This window comes from Balaenoptera ricei, chromosome 6, assembly GCF_028023285.1.
Source record: "Balaenoptera ricei isolate mBalRic1 chromosome 6, mBalRic1.hap2, whole genome shotgun sequence".
NCBI lineage: Eukaryota > Metazoa > Chordata > Mammalia > Artiodactyla > Balaenopteridae > Balaenoptera > Balaenoptera ricei.
This window is the reverse complement of record NC_082644.1, coordinates 40,921,433-40,940,337: the sequence shown is the minus strand read 5'-3', so window position 1 is coordinate 40,940,337 and position 18,905 is coordinate 40,921,433. Positions and strand designations below refer to the sequence as shown.

Genomic DNA, 18,905 nt, shown 5'->3' with positions numbered 1-18,905 from the left:
GCCACCCTTAAACCAATCACATTGCCATCCCCAAGACATTCTTTTATGGAAATTTTGGTGTCTCCATTGTGCTTTTGTTTTGCCAGCAGGAGGGTGTCAAACATTTTCAACTCTTATTTAGTTGTGTCTACCAAGGAGAAGAAAGCATGGTTTCCTGCCTGTTTAATCATGCCAGCTCATACCATCACTCTGGTGGACAAGAGTGACCTTCACTGGGCATTGGTAATTGCCAGCTACCAAGTCTCACGTGATTCATTCCATTCCCCTTCTCTACCATAATCTTTTTTCCTTAACGAAAAATACACTATACTAATAAAACATGCAAGCATTTTGCTGTATACACTGTGGGAACCCTACTCCATTTTGCATGTGAATTTATTCAGATTAATCACTCCTGAAAATGTCATTTTCACCCAGAACAATTCCCACTCTCAATTTTTTCTTCTCCGGAAATTTTCATTAACTCTAAGTGGTACTTTTCAAATGGTTTGCTATTCTCATCTAAAGCTTTCCACAGCACTAACCTACTCAGATCCTGTAGCTGAGCAACTTTGGGGTAACATTGAAAACTTTCTCATTGTTTAGTGGTGCCTAGGAACTGATTTTGTTTTTTCTCTACAGACACAGCCAACCTCAGAGATAATCCTTCAGCTGTCGTTTGGGTGAACGGGGTTACGCGTTCTCTCCCAGAATGCCCCTGAGTTCATCTGGGCAATCATGCTCTCCCCAGCTGTCTTTGAGGATCTTGAAGTTCCAGGAAGAATAGAAAGAGATTGTCAGACAAATGGGTGGTCGGGACCACTGAGAGTCATGACGGCAGCAGAGATGTCACCACCATGGCACCCATGCGAGACAAGGCACCAGGTCCTTCCCATGACCTCCAGGAGATGGTGCCTCCAAGGGTCAGGGTTAAGGTCCTTCTTTATTCTCCCAATCTGATTTTTTAATAATTCCTAATCAGACAACTCTTTTAACAGGGCTCAGACTGCCAACCTTCACCTGTTATGGATCCAATTTCAAAATGTGTGATTTGAATCCCCCAAACAAGAATCGGAGCCACTGCATAGAGAGGAGGAATAATGACATCAAAGGTAAGCAGAGATGTCTGAGTCTCCTCCACTCTGTGTCTGAAGCTCAGTGAAGTACCTAACTCTTCCAAAGGCTCCATATCTAAATGAAATCATTTTTGCCATTGCCTCTCTGATGTTGACGTGTCACTTGAACCTTCCTGTGTCTCAGAACAGTCTCATTTCCAAAGAGGTTAAGGTCTTTTCCCTCTCAAGTTCTTGGAGACAAGGGCAGCACCTGGACAGGAATCCACAGGCATCTTACGTGTGTCAGCAACTCTGCTGCTTACTAGCTAGAGCCCACTGCCTCCTCCCCATCCCACCTTCTGCCTCAGCTCAACCCTGGTTTAATCTAGTCTCTGGACTATTGCAGTGGCTCTTGTGGGGTCTCTGTGCTTCCAACACAGTAATTCTCAGGCAGTTGTTTTGTTCCCAAGGGCATCTGGCAATACCTGGAGACATTTTTGGTTGTCCAGACTGGTGGGGTACTACTCGATAGAAGCCAGGGATACTGCTAAACATACTACAAAGCACAAGCCAGCCCCTGACAAAGAATTATCCAGTTCAACGGTCAATAGTGCTGAGATTGAAAAACTGCTCTAGCCATACCCATCTCTAATCTGTCCTCTACACACACACAAGAGATACAAAACACAATTCCAATCAGGTCCATGCTTGAAATCCTCCAGTGCCTCCCAACTGCCCTTGGGTTAAAATCTAAACTCTCCAGCAATTTGGGTGAGTCCCATCTCTAACTTTCTGCCTCACCTTTCATTCTTCCCCCGACACCTCTTCCCTGGAAGCCACACAAGCATCCAATGCAAGTTGACTAGACCACCCACAACTCCCTCTGCCTGTCAGTCTCATCCATTCATTCCTGTGCCCCCAACTTTACGCCATATACTCTGATAAGATTGAAAGGGAACAAGAGGCTCTCCAGGCAGCTTGAGGCACTAATATCTTGTGAGGCACACAGAAAAGTGAGCATGCAACCCAATCAGCAGAGGTAGAACCTACTCTTCACCTCTGTGATCCCACTGCTGTCTCCCCAACAGGCTGTGAGTCTCCAGGGAAAAGAGAGTATCTTCATCTTCATGGGGCCACAGCAACTTTCACAGCTAAGTATGGTCTACTTAGTTGTATACCATGTCTTTGCCAGAGCTGTTGTATTAAGGAAGGAGTGAAATTCTAATTTCTTCAATTTGGCTCTTTCTCAGACATAAAAAGTTGCAATATCAAAATACAAGGGTGAAACTAAATTCATCACACTGCATCTGCCCATCCACAAAAGTGGAGACATCTTTGTTGAAAGCTGTATTCTCTGCCTCTCTTCTCTTCATATATCAGAGACATATAGCTCTATTAAATAATCTATTTATCCCTATAGAATGTTTAAATCCCATTACCTGATACTCAAAGACAAGACACATGAAGCAGAATTTGACTCTAAACTAGTAACTGAGATATAAGGGTATCAAGAACGTAGCTATGTTGACTGTGGGAATCATAACTTTGAATTTCATGGTACCTAAGAAGATTTTGCTCTCTTCTCTAGACTGGAAGTTCTTTCTATATACTGGGCATTTAACAATACTGTTGTTTCTACTTCTCTTCCTTTTAAATTGATACTATATCCTGCAAGTTGCTATGATTTGCCTGAGTTTCAAAACCCACAAAGATGTTCGATAAGGGGACAGTTCTCCTAGAAAAGAGAATTTTATTAGATAGTTATAGAGCTATTTTGGACATTTAAGCAGAGAAACCTATCAGTTTGACTTTACAGCTGGTGAAAGAATTAAAGATTCATACTTAAAATAACTGGAAAAATTGAAAATGTAGCTCATGGATTCCTATCATATATTATGGAAATTTTAATTTTTATTGCAGTTAATTATAATGCATAAGTCTCTTGTCCACACAGTTGTCATGTTAATGACAAGGTTAGTATTTAGAAATGGAACCTCATTATAGAAAATGGAGCAAAACAGAAGTTTCTATTAATTGAATGGAATGAAGGGTCCGGGGAACGCTTGTCCAGGGAAAGCTTGCCCAGGCTCCCCTTCACATCTAGGGTGCTCACAAGGCATCAGTGGCCTGGCTTCCATATTCCCCATGGTAACTGGTCTTCCGAGCTTTATTCCCATCTAGGCTTCCATCTCTGCAGACAAGGCAAAGTCACAATCCTAAGCTTGGGTTATCTATTTTCCCCTCCTCTTCTCCATTAGCCATATCCTCCTTCATTCAAACTTGGGTTAATCCTGACCTCCAGAAAAAATGATTTCCACTCAAACCAACTTCCAGACATATGGGAGGAAGCCCAGAAAATCACTAGTGATCAGAAACAAAAGCTGCTTTCATTGCACTTTGAGGAACATACAAAAACAGAGAAGGTGCTGAAAAATGTAGACAAGCAACATGGACCCGGGGACCCCTGGGCTAAGAAATTTAATTTAGCATGGAGCTTACGGAGTTGGTTGTCGAGACAGAGCATAAAGGAGATTATAACAAGATTGTTCTGGTTATCGTCATCCTGTGGCTGAGCTGGGGATCAAGGTGTCTCCTGAGACCCCATCCTTTGTATCTTGCACATTTTCCTTCCACCCATGAAATTTATGGCATCCCGTTGCCCAGTCCTCCTTCCAACCATTAAAGTTTCTTTTCAGGGAAACATTTACTAAAACCCCTTATGCTTCAGTGTGAATCAGCTGCTGCGATCTCTCCCAAGGATATCTGCATCCTAAGCCATATTCTTATCATGGGCTGAAGCGTTTTCCCCTATGGAAGGGATTCTTGACTTAAAGCTGCAGGTAAAGGTGATCTCTCAGGGACACAGTGACCCGCATTCTTGAAACTGCCCAGTATCCAGATTTTAAATGATGAAACCAAAATCACATAAATTTAAGGAAAGCATGTTATGTTTGGGTTCAAGGTTCCAATCATTTTATTTTATGTGAATTTTAAAAAATTTACTTTGAAATAAATGAGAGTGATATTTGCCTCACCAGGTGTAAGCAGTGCGGTAAGCAGTGTGGTAATATTCTTCCCTGAAGTAAAGCCCTTAAAAGCCAAAAAAGAAGCCTAGAAGCACACATATCATAGCCTTTACAAATATAACAACTTTGGGGCTGAAATGGACCGTATATATTTTAGCTTGTATCAAAACTGTCAGACGAGGCCCTGTGGAAAAGGGAATTCTTATTAAGGGACATAGAAATAGTGAGGCAGAAAGGGGATGACCAGTGTAGAGATATTTGTGGAGAATTCGTTACAACCACTAATTTAATTGTGATTACAGTCAACAACAGCACCATCTGATAGAATTTTCTGTAATGATGGGAATGCTCTTGGTCTGAGCCGTCCAACACGGTAGCCAATAGCCACACGTGGCTGCTGCGCATTGGAAGTCTAGCTAATGTGGCTGAGGAGCTGAATTTTTAATTTTAATTCACTTAAAGTTAATTTTAAATAGCTACACATGGCTAATGGCTACCATATTGGATAGTAGGGGTCTAACACCACTACTGCTTTAACTTGTAATTTTAGGAACGCCTGGTACCAGTGAACTCTCTCCAGGAGAAACTGATAGAACTCTCAATATAATGCAGTCTTCCAGCTGTGAAGAGTTTATTTACTGAAAACACAGTTTATGACTCACTCTGACCCCTACCCCAACCCATTACCCAAGGTACCCAGGGTTGGTGCCTCCCTCATTCCCCCCGGGTAAGCCTGCAACGCCAGGCTCTGGAAGGAAGCGTACTCACCCTCACCCAGTGGAAGTTCCTCTTCCTGCTCGCTGGGGGACGGCCGCAGGGGCTGCAGGGGCTCCATGTTGATGATGAGTTGTTTGTTCAAGGAGTGGGAGCTGCGGCTCTGAGTGATGCTGGTTCTGAAAACAGACACAAGCCAGGGGGAACTGGTTTCCACTGGGAACACCGGCCCCTCCATCTCAGTTGGCTACCCGGGCTGGGAACTGCCCCTAGACTCACACAGGGCATTAGGCCAGTGGTAGAGATGACATAGCACTTAAGACACACAGCCCTTGTTATCCTTAAGGTCTTGATACGTGGTATAATGTCCATGTGTTCTAATGCAACACAGTGAAAGAAAACGTATTTCCCTACATGTCATCAGACTTGGACATGCTATGTGACAAGACAAGGCATTGAAAAAAGACAATGGGCAACAAAAGTACACAAGAGGCAGGTATCACTGAACTACACATGCAGAAAAGTGAATGAAGGGTATGGCTCAAAGTAATTTAACAACCACCAAACAAACACAAAAACAAAAAAACTCTGCCAGGCAGATGGCACAGGCTCTCTATAGCCATGAGCTGGATGTCCAACATTTAATATCGATGCTTAATATTCCCATTCAAATTCACACCCCACTCATGAACCAACCACAGAACCCAGCTCCACTTTCTCCTTTTGAAAGGAGCACATGTATGTCAGTAGCTCAATGGGCAGCAGATGGCAAGGAAAGGTGTCTCGTCAAGGCTACTGGCTGATAGCCAGGAAGCCCATTTACACTGTCTGCCCTGACAGACAGGGACATGGGGTACCTCTGGTGGGTGTTTCAGCACCCTTCCCATCCCCATGTCTCCTGTCAAAACCCAAACCAACCCATCCTTCAAAGATGATGTCAAATGTCTCCTTCTTCTTGAAGCCCTCCTGGATTGCCTTCAAACGAACTCCCTCTCCCCCTTCCTTCTCACACTACTGTCCCTTCTTTCACAACTTGTCACATTTGTCACCTTTGTCGCCCTGTAATTATTGGGGTGCTAATCAGCCCCACCTTGATAAAGCAACTTAAGGGCAGAGACTGACCTATCCATTCTCATGTGCCTTATAGCACCTCCCTTGGCATCTTGTTAAGGGGTGTTCAGTTTGAAACTGAAGTAAACTTGGCATTAAGTTGCCATTTCAGACTGTCACAGGTGGTCTCCAGGCCAGCTGATGGGACTGCCTTACAGCCCAGGCGTTTCTGTTGGGCATAGGAGCTGCACAGGGAAGAAGCTGTTAGCATCTAGAGTTAAAAGCCACACCCCCCGCCAAGCTGCCACTGACTGGGAAGGAAATTTATAAGGACTTGCTTAACCATGGAGTTCTTTTCTTCATTATTTCATTCTACAACCATTTATCTTGCAGCTGGTATGTATGTATTCTTCTGGGAAATCATGGTCCTCACCTTAAGTAACTTACTCTCTAGAACCATGACTTTCAAACTTTTTTGACCAAGACTCACATTAAAAACTACATTTGATATCATATCTCTGTACACACACACACACACCCGCAAGTGCACACTCTTGCTGTGTGTGAGCCACTATGTTTTACTTTCCATTCTATTTAATTTCATTTAAAGTGCTGGTCTTGACCACTATTTTCACTTCATGACTCATTAATGTGCTACAGCCACAGCTGGAAAAGCACACATCTCATGGAAGAGACTGACTGACGGCCGAGGCCCCAGGGAGCACCGGAGAGGGGCACGTGATCCTGCCGTGAGTGAGGGGAGAGCCAGGAAAGACCTCCCAGGGAAGGGGTGATGTCAGCGGTAAGTCCTGGCAGGGGTGGTGGGTTTACAGGGAAAGAAGTGGAGGTGGGGATTCCTTGCAGGGGGAAGAAAGGAAGGAAGGAAATAACAAGGGGAGATTAAAATTCACCATGAGCAATGGTGACTTCTTTTATTGTGAAGGCTTCTCATTTTTTTGAGCTTTTCATGGGATTTCCATTAGCCCTGTGGCCTTCATGACTGTGATCCTAGCTCTGCAAAGCACATGTTGCCATGTTTGTGTGGACTATGTAGTTTTCTGACCTCTGAAAAGCTCATTTTCCATTCTTGCACAAACCAGCTCTGAATCACCCATCTCTGACCATCCATGCCAGCTGAACTGGTAGCAGTTCCCCTCCCCCAGAAATTACTGTGTATATCACAACAGGGAGGGACCCTCAGCGAGCCTTTATGGAGGCTCTTTTGCTCGCTGTCAGGTGAGGGTCCGTGCCGTGTTCCCCCCGCTCTCGGAGCGCACGCAGCAGCCGACTCGGCCAAAATGCCTGACCTGCTTTGCGGCCCATTCACGTGCACTCCTGGCGTAGAACAGGTTCTGAGTGAGACTGCCGTTAAGGATTCTACTGAGTAGAAAGGTTTCCTTCGGCAACTGCAGGCATATTCTAAGACTGGCTTCAAGAAATGGTGGCATAAAATCGAGCAACAAATAACGAGGCTAGTGGAGTTATGCAACTGCTCCTTGGAATGAAAGGAAGTGCTGCTGGCCTGTGAGTAAAAACTCCATCTGAAGAGACTTCAGCGTGAACATGTCTGTCAGATTCTAGCTTCCCATTTTTGGATGAGAGATAATAATAATAATATCACCACCTCACATTTTTATGGTACTTTATAATTTTAATACCCTTTATGTTAATGCCCATAACAAAACCTAGAAGTCGGGGAAAGATATAAGAATCTCATTTTATAGATGAACAAACTGATGATCCGAGAAGTTAAGTGACTTATGCAAGACATAGCAACACAGCCAAGATCAGACCCATTCAGGACTCCGAGATGGGTGCTCATTTCAGGTACAAGTGCTGTTTCTGGGTATCCCTTGGTGGTGGCTCTATGCCCAGGAGGCTTAAAGAGCCGACCCTGAACTCTCAGAGCTACAGCCCTCCGCCTCACTGGGCCTTGGAATGGGCAGGTGATTCTCACCAAGTAGCCAGCCGATAGGGTTTCACTTGGGGATCCTGTCATCTGCAAAGTTCAGTGAGCTAACATGAGAGTGGGCTTCTTCTCTTTTTGAAAAAAAGAAAAACCCCAAGACAGTGTTCTTAGTCTTTGTGTGTGTTTCTCTGTGTCACACACATCTCAGCAGGAGTAGGAGTCCAGGAACTGGCTATTCTTTGATGAGGAGAATCTCAAGTGAGAGGAAAGATGACTGAAGCCTTACCATCACCATTCTAGACTAGCGGGCCTCTCTGAGCACTGCCAGATAAAGAGAGCTCATTACTATAGTCTCACTTTTGACAGCCACATCAAGGAAGTCAAAACAATTCGAAAATACAGTAATTGTTTAAGAGAAACATTTCCTATCATGCAACCAGCTACTGGGAAGGAACAAGAAGTTGCTACTGAAAGTGGCACACATCACTGTGGCTCTGACCACAGTGCTGCCTCTTGGGAGGGTGAGGTCCCCAGGGCAGCACCACGGACAGATCTCAAGTCTCAGAAAATTACAGATGTGAAGCTGTCATCTCACACTCCTAGTGCATACATTCACTCAGCAAATATCTACTGACCTCCTACTATAGCCAAGCACTGTGTTAATTGATGGGTAAGATGGAGATAACCAAGATAGGCACAAGCTTTGTCCTCCCAGAGCTTACTCTGTATTATTACTTTAAACAAATTCTTCCTTGTATTGTCAGAGATTTGAGAGATACTGCCAAAGAACTGAGGACCAGAGAGGTATCCAGAGGATGTGAACTCAATAGGCTTTCACAAACAGGTAAAAGCGGGTAGTGGAAGAGCAAGAAAGAACATGTGAACCGGTGTCGAACGGGCCTATAGAGCCTTGTTTGCAGTAATATCCTGGGAGATTTTAGCAAATTCCAGAAAAGAAAAACTATAAATTGATGGATGCTTCATTTCCCATCTGCTCTGGTGGTTCAGTCCACTCCAGGAAAAGCTTTTCACTAGGGCCAATCTGCTCCCTTCACCCCCTCCCCCAGCAGTTATCTAGAGCCTGGCTATTCAAGGTGCAAACCATGAACTAGCCACATGGCCATCATCTGGGAGAGCATTAGAAATGCCAGATTCATGAATCCGAATCTGATTTTAACAGGATCCTCAGGTGATCCCTGTTCAAGCTACAGTTTGAGAAGCCTTGACCTAGGAAGCCTTAATTCCCATAAATTGTGCAAACATAAATTTAAAAGAGAAGTATTTTTAAAAATTCTTCTCTGATCTCATTAACCATCATCCATCAATGGTAACTATGGGCTTTTGGAAAGCTCTGTATATTTGGAATATGTCTCTCTGAAAGTATATTGTTAAAAACACTTTCCTACTTTGTGCCATCAGGGGGACTCTCCAGAATCGAGTATTTCTTTTTATTTTAAGATCAAACACTCAAGCTTCAAGCTGGAAGAATAAAACCAAGCTGAGCCCCTGGGGTAGGTCTGCCCCCCAGTTGAGCCCCTGGGGTAGGTCTGCCCCCCAGCTTCTAGGAGAATGCAGAGGCTTTCAGGGTGGCAGATGCAACAGAGAAAAGAGGATAGGACTCAGGAGCAGGACGCTGGAGTTCTAGGCTTAGTTCTGCCACCAAAATATTTATGCCCTTAGATAAATCATTTAACTTCTCTGAGACTCAAGTTCCCTTATCTGTAAAATAGAATCACTAAACTGAGTGATCCCTGAGGTCATTCTAGACCAAAGATTCTGGAAACATTTAAATGATATGTTCAATTATTTCTTCTTTTTTGTTTCTGCTGCACTGAGTGACCACAATTTGAGGCAGAGGAGGGGTAATAAAAAGACTATTAAAAAATGACTATTGTCATCAACAGGTACTAAGCTCTAAGACTTTCACAGGTATTGCACCAAGGTGTCCCAGCCAAGGCGCTCCAAATTCCCTTGCCCACAGTTTTGTCCTGCTTCTCAAAGCAGGAGAGACTGCTTTGCAGACTTGTATGTGACAGCTTCCCACTGGGTCACCCAAAACCAGGGATGAATTATTCTCTGTACACATCTGCACAAGATTGCATGCTGACTGCGGTCCTGTTCCCCTGTGTGGGGGCCCGCGCCGGGCTGCTCCACTGTCTGGACGCCCACACTGGCTGGCTTAGCTGCACTTCTGAGAGGCCATGGCCTCCTCCTGCCTGACAGCCCCAAGGACAAGGTGAGAGGCACCCAGTTCACTGGATCACCTTGGAGATAGAGGAGACTGGGCAAATCTGAGCACAGGAAGACTCCAAGTTCAAAGATGGGGAAGGAAGGGCCGGTGCCCACCACTGTGTGGGAACTTCCTAAAGAATATATCTTATGACGATCTTGCCTTCAGAAGGGGGAACATCAGGATAAGAATGTTCTGCTTTAGATATTTAGCATGTTTGAAGTTTAAGATGTACAATGATTTGTGTAAACTGTGGTGGTAAGAAGTACAACACGATCAAGAGAATATTTAATTCCTAAGAATTACATATATTGCCATGTTAATGTAGAAGCGTACCCTTGACCCACTAATGACTAAGTTCGTCCTTCCTCTAAGTGGCTTTTGGGACTAAAGGGTCCACTGAGAGATGAGTACCCCACTCCCTCGTGTGAAATAGCCTAGAAGGAGTTGGGCCAATGGGAACTGGCCACATCTGATGAACAGAGGCCGGAAGAGAGAGCAGTTCTAGGAGGACATGACAACGGACTCAGCCAGGAGATAACCCAGCCACCTGTGCCTCACACACTTCCTGCTTGTTCACGTGACCCTCCAGGCTGAATCAGGGCAGTGGCTCCACACAGAGCAAGTAACTCAGAATGGAACCCAGCCAAATCTGTCTGAGTGAGATATGGGGGATGGTGAGAGTGCCATGCCAGGAATCAGGGCCTGAAAATGGCATAGGGCCAGGCAGCTGGTGTCCTTACTTTCTTTCTTGTTAGAGTGGATTTGGCGAAGCCAGCCTTTAAATCCTTCTGTCCATCCCAGAAATCTCCCGGCACCCTGGGGACCACCCCACTCACCTGTGCACCTCTGGAGGCTCCCTCTGGATTTTGGAGCTCGCCTCCACCACCTCTTTGGCAACTTTACCGCTGCAAAAGACAGAAACACAGTGTCTGTGCACAGACACTCAGAGTGGAAGGGGAGGGGTACGCACACTTTTTTTTTTTTTTTTTAACTTCACAGTGGTCTGACCCAGCTCTAGGAATCCGTGCCTTCTCCTCTATGAGGGGACATTACTATAGAGTTTAAGGGGCCCTGTGGGTATAAGAAATGAGTGGAGTGGAAAGGGAGGACCAAAACGGGTACAGGCCAAAGTGCACTGATTTATGAGTACCATATTCCAACGCAAATGGCTGTCCCAACCCAACCCCATCATCGAAATGGAAGCATGGGTACCCACCTATATCGAAATCTACTTCCTTTAAAAAATATCTTGCTGCTTGACACAGTCTTGATCTGACTGGATTTTGCATACCTGTAAGAGAAAGCAGAGGAGAGGTGGCAGTGACCCTGGAAAGTCCAAGCAGAACATGCCATAGAGTGTGGTAATCGGATATTTTTGAGCACCAAGAAAGAAATACATTTTACTGTATAACTCAGCGCACGCACACACACACACACAGCACACACCTGAAAGAAAAGTTACTTTCACCATGTGTATTGCAATCTGATTTTTTCTATGCAATCTTTTTTCATTCTTTTATATGCTGCGGATGACCCACACATTTGGTCTCATAATCTACTACTGGGACACGACCTGCAAAAAGGACCAGGTAATACTGATGATCAGATGAATTCTTTCCCAGTTTCTGCTTGAGCGATACAGAGAGGGTGGGCTGGGTCACAGGGCATCATTAAATTCCTTGCTGGACGGACCTTCTTGCCTGTACCTGTACCAGCGCTGCAGCAGAAAACAGCTTCCTGGTGACGCAGGTCACTCACCGTGTCACATAGAACCCACCTACTGTGTATTTTCTAGGAGATGGCATCAGGGGCCCATGTCACCATGGAAACGATCACTGGCTTCTGAGTATTAAGAAGGGTTAAGTCACCATGACCTAGTGCCCTTTAAAAGAACCCTCGCTGGGACTTCCCTGGTGGTCCAGTGGTTAAGACTCCACGCTTCCACTGCAGGGGGCGTGGGTTTGATCCCTGGTCAGGGAACTAGATCCTGTATGCTGTGCCACGCGGCCAAAAAGAAAAAGAACCCGTGTTGGTCGATGACTAAGATACACGAGGAACAGATGCCCAGCCAAGGACTGATTCAGCACCTCTGAGCCCTTCCCGTAAATAAGAACAAAACAAAAACACTCTGAAAAAAAAATCTAGAACATGGGCTGCCCAGAAGCCGCACAGGGCACTTAATTCCTGTGCTAAGCTCAGGAAGACACAGACTTTGCATTTGTGGAATGTAAGGCCCAGAGGGCCTAGATATTCGTCTAGAAACCCCCATAAATTAGTGAACACATGTAAATTACATGCTGTGTGGTGCACTTATGAAGGAAAAGATGCAACGAAAGTGTTGGGGTGAAAGTGGTGCCGATCTGGTCTGGGGGCCACAGAAGGTGCCCTGAGGAAGGGACCTTTGAGCTGAGATCCAGGGGAGGGAAGGTGTTAACAGGGCGGGTGATGGCAGTGTTCTAGGCAGAAAGCCCAGCAGGCAAAAGCTCTGAGCCTGAGCCCTGGAAGAACTAAGAAGATGATCTGACATGCATTTCCCGGTGTTGTTATTACGGTTGTTTTACACACATTGGCTCACATGTTTTCCCCCCTAATGTAGCAGGACTTGACCTTGTTAAAGATTTGGTCTTTGTCCTCAGAACAATGGAAAGCCACAGAAACACTCTTGTAAACTGCCTGAACCTACAGAGAAGGGCCCTGGCTACAAAGGATAAATCTAGAGAGCAAGATGGGCAGGGGAAGGAGGGCGCAAGCCCAGGGAAGGGGATTCCTGCCAAGGCAGGGCCCAGAGAAGACAATGTGGGAGCCCTAAGCACAAGCAGAGCACATGAGATCCACACCCCGCAGGGGGTCTGGACACCTAGGACAGGCTGCTGGCCAAAGCCAGGTTACAGACCACACCCAGTCAAGAGGAGAAGATGGCCCAGCAAGCTGGCTAACGTGGGGCAGCATCCACTGTGCCCGGTCCTCTGAGGATGTGCCTGCCCTGGACCTGTCTGCTCCCCACACCTCCAACCTTAGCCCTAGACAGCCGTGGGCCTGACACATTTGCCACCACCGGATGCCTCTCTGCATCTTCTCAGCAGGGTTGTTGCTCCCACGTACTCAGAGATGGAGGGTGGAGAAACATTTTAAAGCAGCTTCTGCTTTTTTATCATTTTGCTATTATTGTTCTAGGTTCCTAAGGGTGCTCGGGGCAAGGAAGTCTGCTAAAAAGATTACTAAGAGTCTTTTTGCTTGTTTGTTTTTGTTGTTGTTATCTTTTTTATTTTTATTTTTTCTTATTAGTCATCTACTTTATACACATCAGTGTATACATGTCAATCCCAATCTCCCAATTCATCACACCACAAGAGTCTTAATTACAGGTTTTTTTTTAAGACTTTTAAATTTATTTATTTATTTGTTTATTTTTGGCTGTGTTGGGTCTTCGGTTCGTGCGAGGGCTTTCTCTAGTTGTGGCAAGTGGGGGCCACTCTTCATCGCGGTGCGCGGGCCTCTCACTGTCGCGGCCTCTCTTGTTGCGGAGCACAGGCTCCAGACGCGCAGGCTCAGTAATTGTGGCTCACGGGCCCAGCTGCCCCGCGGCATGTGGGATCTTCCCAGACCAGGGCTCGAACCCGTGTCCCCTGAACTGGCAGGCAGATTCTCAACCACTGCGCCACCAGGGAAGCCCTTAATTACAGGTTTTGAAATTCAGACTCAACTCTGTGCCCATTTTATGCAAGATGCCAGAAGCTCAAAGGGGTGTGGACAGCACAGCAATTCCGGTGACAGGGGGCTCTTCTGGGCAGCAGTGGGCGGCTCTGTCTCTCACTGGTCCAGCCTCAGCTCCTGCCCCTCCAAGTCCCTTGTGGAGGCCACTGTCTTCTCCTTACACCCAGAACAGCCCCTTGGTGGGTGGCCTCAGTGCTCCACTGCATTCACACAAACCCAGAGTGCCTCAACAAAAACAGGTCAGAAGGCAGGTTGTGCAGAGAAAGTGAATAGCTGTCTGCTCAGGATGAGAGGACTGAAAAAAAGCGTTGGCTTCTTCCCGGCAGCTGAGTGCCCTTGATGATTATTTGCATGATTTCATTTGCTCATAGACACTCTACCGAGAGCATTACCACCAAACCCACACCTTCCCAAATGTCCAGGGAGACGCCCGATAATGTTTGGGCTGAGATATTTAATGGAATTTTAACAGGGGAATTTATTCTGAGAGCTTGAACCCCACAAACCCCCTGGGAATTGAGAAACAGAGAGTAGGATGGAAGGAAATGCACGGGGGCAAGAGAAAGGTGGCTGGGTCACAGGACATGCACCTAGTCGTCCTTCCAAACCTGGCTGTGCGTCAGCTGCCCCTGGAGTAGGGGTTAAGAATACCAGCTCTCAGGCTGCATCCCTACAGATTCTCATAAAGCAGGTCTGGAGAGGGGTCTGGGAGTTTGTATTTTTATCAAACACTCCAAGGTCATTCCAAGGCAGCCTACTTGCACTGGAGAAACTCTGAGTCCCCATATTCTCCTTGAATGACTCCCAGGTGGCATTTTACCTGAAGAAACAAGGGTCCAGGTTCTTTCCTGCTTTTGATCCTGTGACCTTGGTCAAGTCATGTAGCTTCTCTGAGCCTTAGTTTCTCTATAAATGTTTTAAAGGGTAAGGGTATTATAATACCTAATTCATAGTATTCTGAGGAGGGTTAAATGAGATTAGATGATTTGAAAACACCTAGAGTACTACCTGCTCATTATATAATACTTTCCCTCCCTCTCTCCCTTTCCCCCACCCCCATTATCACTCTCCAGACCTCTGTATTGCCTTCTCACTATTGAGCTACCAAAGCCAATCCTCTAAGCCATGACCAATCCCAGGAACCGTGTCAAACACTCTGAAGGCCAATAAAAGAGCCTTCCTGCTCTAGCTCTAGCTGACCTGTTCCAGCTCTCTGTTCCCAGGCTCTCCCATCAACGAGCCCAGAGCAAAAGTCTTCCTCCCAACGAAGGCAATCAAGGCACAACCTAGTGAAAATAGCAATTCTCTCTCCTCCGACCTTCTTCCAGGCCTGCCCTCTCCCCACTTCCACCTCCAACTCCCCATCAAAATTCCAGCACAGAAGCATTGACTATTCTCAAACATCTGACCTCACAGAGAAATCCAGTCCCCAGTTGACCAGCACATGACTTGGCAACACTTGTGTATTCACATGGTGGCTTCATCACTGCTTTCCTTTCTGCTGTCACAGCTCTCTACCACCCCCACCCCAGAACTGCCAGGGCAGAGCCACTGTACCCAGAGACCACTGTACCCTTCCATGGCACTAGGGAGTTGTGCCCACTCCTAACATTGAAGGTGTGTTTTAAATGGGGTAATATATGTGAGGTGTGCACACATGCGGACAGTGCCTGGAACAGGCAAAGTGTTCTCTGAGTGTCAGTATCATCCGATGCACACACAGCACAGCTCTGCAGGAACACGCCTCCACTCACCCCTGCCTCTAGCTTCTCTCCTCTGGTACCTGCTACTACAGGGGCTGGGGATGGAGGTCAGCACACTGGGTGGTGCTCTAAAGGCCGCCTCTAGAACTAACAATACAACTTCCCTTTTTCCCATGGTTTACAGCTTCTGGAGTAATCAGAGCAATAACAACATATGTTATTATTGAGCACCTACTAGGGGCCATTCACCATCCAAAGCATCTTAAATACACTAATTCATTTCATCCTCACAGCTCTCTCCTAGGAGGAAGCAATCCACATTTTTACATGAGGAAATTGAGGTAGAGAACGGTGAAGTCACTTAACAATGGTCACATCATAGAAGCTGGAGGAAACAGGCTGCAAACCCAGGCTTGTCTGTATTTTTAAAATAATGCTTTAGCCATGCAGGTTCTTAGACTTCAGAAAGCATCAGGATCACCTGGCAGGCTTTTGAAAACACAAGGTTCTGAGTCAGTAAGTCTGGGCTGGAGCCCAAGAATCTGCCTTTCTAACAAGTTCCCAGGGGATGCTGAAGCTGGTCCAGGGACCCTAACTTTGAGAATCACTGGATTAGAGCATTGAACCCTAGGCCGCAGGTTCACACTTCCTGGGAAAGGTGTATTACTACCAACATCTAGTCCCCTCATCCCAGATTCTGAATTTTTAAAATAACAGCTTTATTGAAATAGAATTCACATAACATAAAGTTCACCCTTTTAGATTTTATGTTTCAGTGGTTTTCAGTATAATGCACGAAGTTAAAAGTTCATCAAAAAAACATTTTCATCACCCCAAAAGGAAGCCCCTGTACCCACTGGCAGTCCGTTCCTTCTTCCACTCCTTATCTCCTCTACTCCTTAGTATCATGTTTCCAAGTTTCATCCATGTTGTAGCAGGAATCAATAGGTACTTCCTTCCTTTTATGGCTGAATAATATTCCACTGTATGGATATACCACTTTCCTTTATCCTTCTATCAGTTGATGGGCATTTGGTTTAGCTATTATGAAGAATGCTGCTATGAACACTCATGTACACATTTTGTGAGGACCCAGATTCCAATTTAATTGGGTCAGGGGTAGGGTCCACGATGGTATTGTTTAAAAGCTCCCCCAGCTGATTCTAACATGCAGTCAGGCTGAGAACCTCTGGTTTAGAGCCTTATTACTCAAGTGTGGTCCATGGGCCTGCAGCTCAGCATCACTGGGGAGCTTATTAGAAATATGGACTCTTGGGCCCCACCCAGACCTACTGAACCTGAATCCACATTCTAACAGCATCTCCAGGTAATTCACGTGCTCACTAAAGTGTGAGAGGTGTCAGTTTAGGGAGATACTCTGGGTCCTTGACAACCAAGTATAATACTGTTCCTTTGATAAAATGTACACTAACTCCAGATAAGGAATTTATCAGGGACTGCCTTTATGTCCTGCACACAATTCCATACAAAGTTGGGAACAGAGAGTTTCATTTGAGCCTCCACTGTGTCCCCAGTGCCTAGCACTGACGTGGCATAAAGCTAGTGTGAGATAAAGATTCATCAGATGGAAGCACCAGGGAGCCACTGAACCCTTCAGGGAATCCAGTGTGCTTTCAGGGAATCAGCGCCCAGAAACGGCATGTCCCAGTGCTCATTTTAGGTGGTAGCACCTAAAAACACACGGCATAGAGCAAGCTCTGAGATGGTGACTATGTAAGTCTGTGTTGGGGATCCTCTGGGGTTCGGAGCAGGAGGGAGAATCAGAGTTTCTGCTTCTGGGCTCTGTTCCCAGGCAGCAAATCTCAGAGTCAGGGCTTTCAAACCTGGTCAGTGGCCCCGGGCCAGCTGACAACTAGCATCATAGTCATGTGTTAAAAGCACACTAGGGAATTCTTGGCCACTGGGCCTCCCTGTTCTCATGGCAGGTGAAGTGAAAAGGAGGGAGCAAACCACCCCCAACCCAGAAAACAAGATCAGGGCCCTTGCTCTGCCAGCCGAAACCATGAAGGCACAGTGCCGGTCAACTGGAAGCAGGGCCAAAAGCACTGCCTGGGAAAGGGATGGAGCAGGGAAGGAAGCAGGGGCCCACTCCTGAGTGTCACAGAATCAGAGCCCTTCAGAAGTGACTGTGCTCAGCGACCAACTGGCACTCGAAAGACTTTCACCGTTAGTGGAGGGGGTAGTTGTCATAGTCATAGCAGCAGCTACCGCTTATTGATGGTCAATGTGCCTGGCAGAACTAAACACTGCAGGGCAGGGATTGCCAATCACATTTTACAGATGAAAAATAAAGATGAGGCTCAAAGCGTTCAGTGTTTTGTTCCAGGCCACACGGCTAGTAAGCGACAGAGTCAAGATTCTAACCCAAGTCTGTTGGCTTCTAAAGCCCACAGTCCTTAACACTAGGCCACAGTGATGCAAGCAAACTATGCCTGAGTCCCAGTTCCCTCCATTCTACAGATGAGAAGGCTGTGGCCGGCCACTGGCCCAAGGTCACACAGCTGGGTCAGGACGAGCTATATCTTTCCTCTTTCCTAAGGAACGGGGATGGTTATGGGACAATGGAGGAACACAAGCTTTGGGCAAAACTCAGATCAGTACAAATATTAGTGATTAGAAGTCCTTATGGGAGAGATGGGGTAGCCTGTCCCAACCAAAGCAGAGGTGTTGATGCAAGGACTCGGCCAACTCTATAGGGTGCCACCTGTGCTCACAGCTGCACTCCCTGGGTCTTCTGAAGCATCTACAGTTGATTGGAAGTGGTTTCTTTGATATGCCTAGTTGGCCCATTCAATGACAGAATTATCAGACCACTTTGTTAGCTGCCAGGTAATGAGTGTATCCCAAAATATCCAAAACGGATTCCTTCGATTGTGGGGTTTTTTCCCCTTCTTCCCCCTCTTTTCAATTCTGTTTTTACCTTTATTTGACTAAATATACCAACTGACTTGCTCACACGTGATAAAACAATATGTGTGGGTCTTCCCTGGTGGCGCAGTGGTTGAGAGTCTGCCTGCCAGTGCAGGGGACATGGGTTCGAGCCCTGGTCTGGGAAGATCCCACATGCCGCGGAGCAGCCGGGCCCGTGAGCCACAACTACTGAGCCTGAGCGTCTGGAGCCTCTGCTCCGCAACAAGAGAGGCCGCGATAGTGAGAGGCCCGCGCACCGCGATGAAGAGTGGCCCCCACTCGCCGCAACTGGAGAAAGCCCTCACACAGAAACGAAGACCCAACATAGCCAAAAATAAAAATAATAAAAAAAAAAAAAAAAAAAAAAAATATGTGTGCAAAAAAAAAAAACCTACTCAATGTCCTAAGTAATTAGATAGTGGTGATGGACGCATAACTTTGTGAATTATACTAAAAACCACTGAATATATACTTTAAAGGGTTAATTTTATGGTATATGAGTATTATCTAAATTTTTAAAATGATTAAAAACAAAAACAAAAATAAAAAAATGTGCAGGCTCCAAGTAAAGACTAAGAGCACCAGACAGTC

General features: G+C 46.0%; 1 protein-coding gene across 5 annotated transcripts in view; it reads right to left on the bottom strand.

Annotated features, from left to right (window-relative positions):
- FRMD3 (FERM domain containing 3) overlaps positions 1-18,905 on the bottom strand; it is a 375,352-nt gene that overhangs the window by 48,012 nt on the left and 308,435 nt on the right. For all 5 annotated transcript variants that reach the window (XM_059924546.1, XM_059924545.1, XM_059924547.1 and 2 more), the window contains 3 exons: positions 11,183-11,257; positions 10,803-10,871; positions 4,829-4,953 (listed from right to left, as the gene is read on the bottom strand). In XM_059924546.1, the coding sequence (XP_059780529.1) occupies positions 4,829-4,953; positions 10,803-10,871; positions 11,183-11,257 (269 nt within the window). The remainder of the gene's footprint in view (positions 1-4,828; positions 4,954-10,802; positions 10,872-11,182; positions 11,258-18,905) is intronic.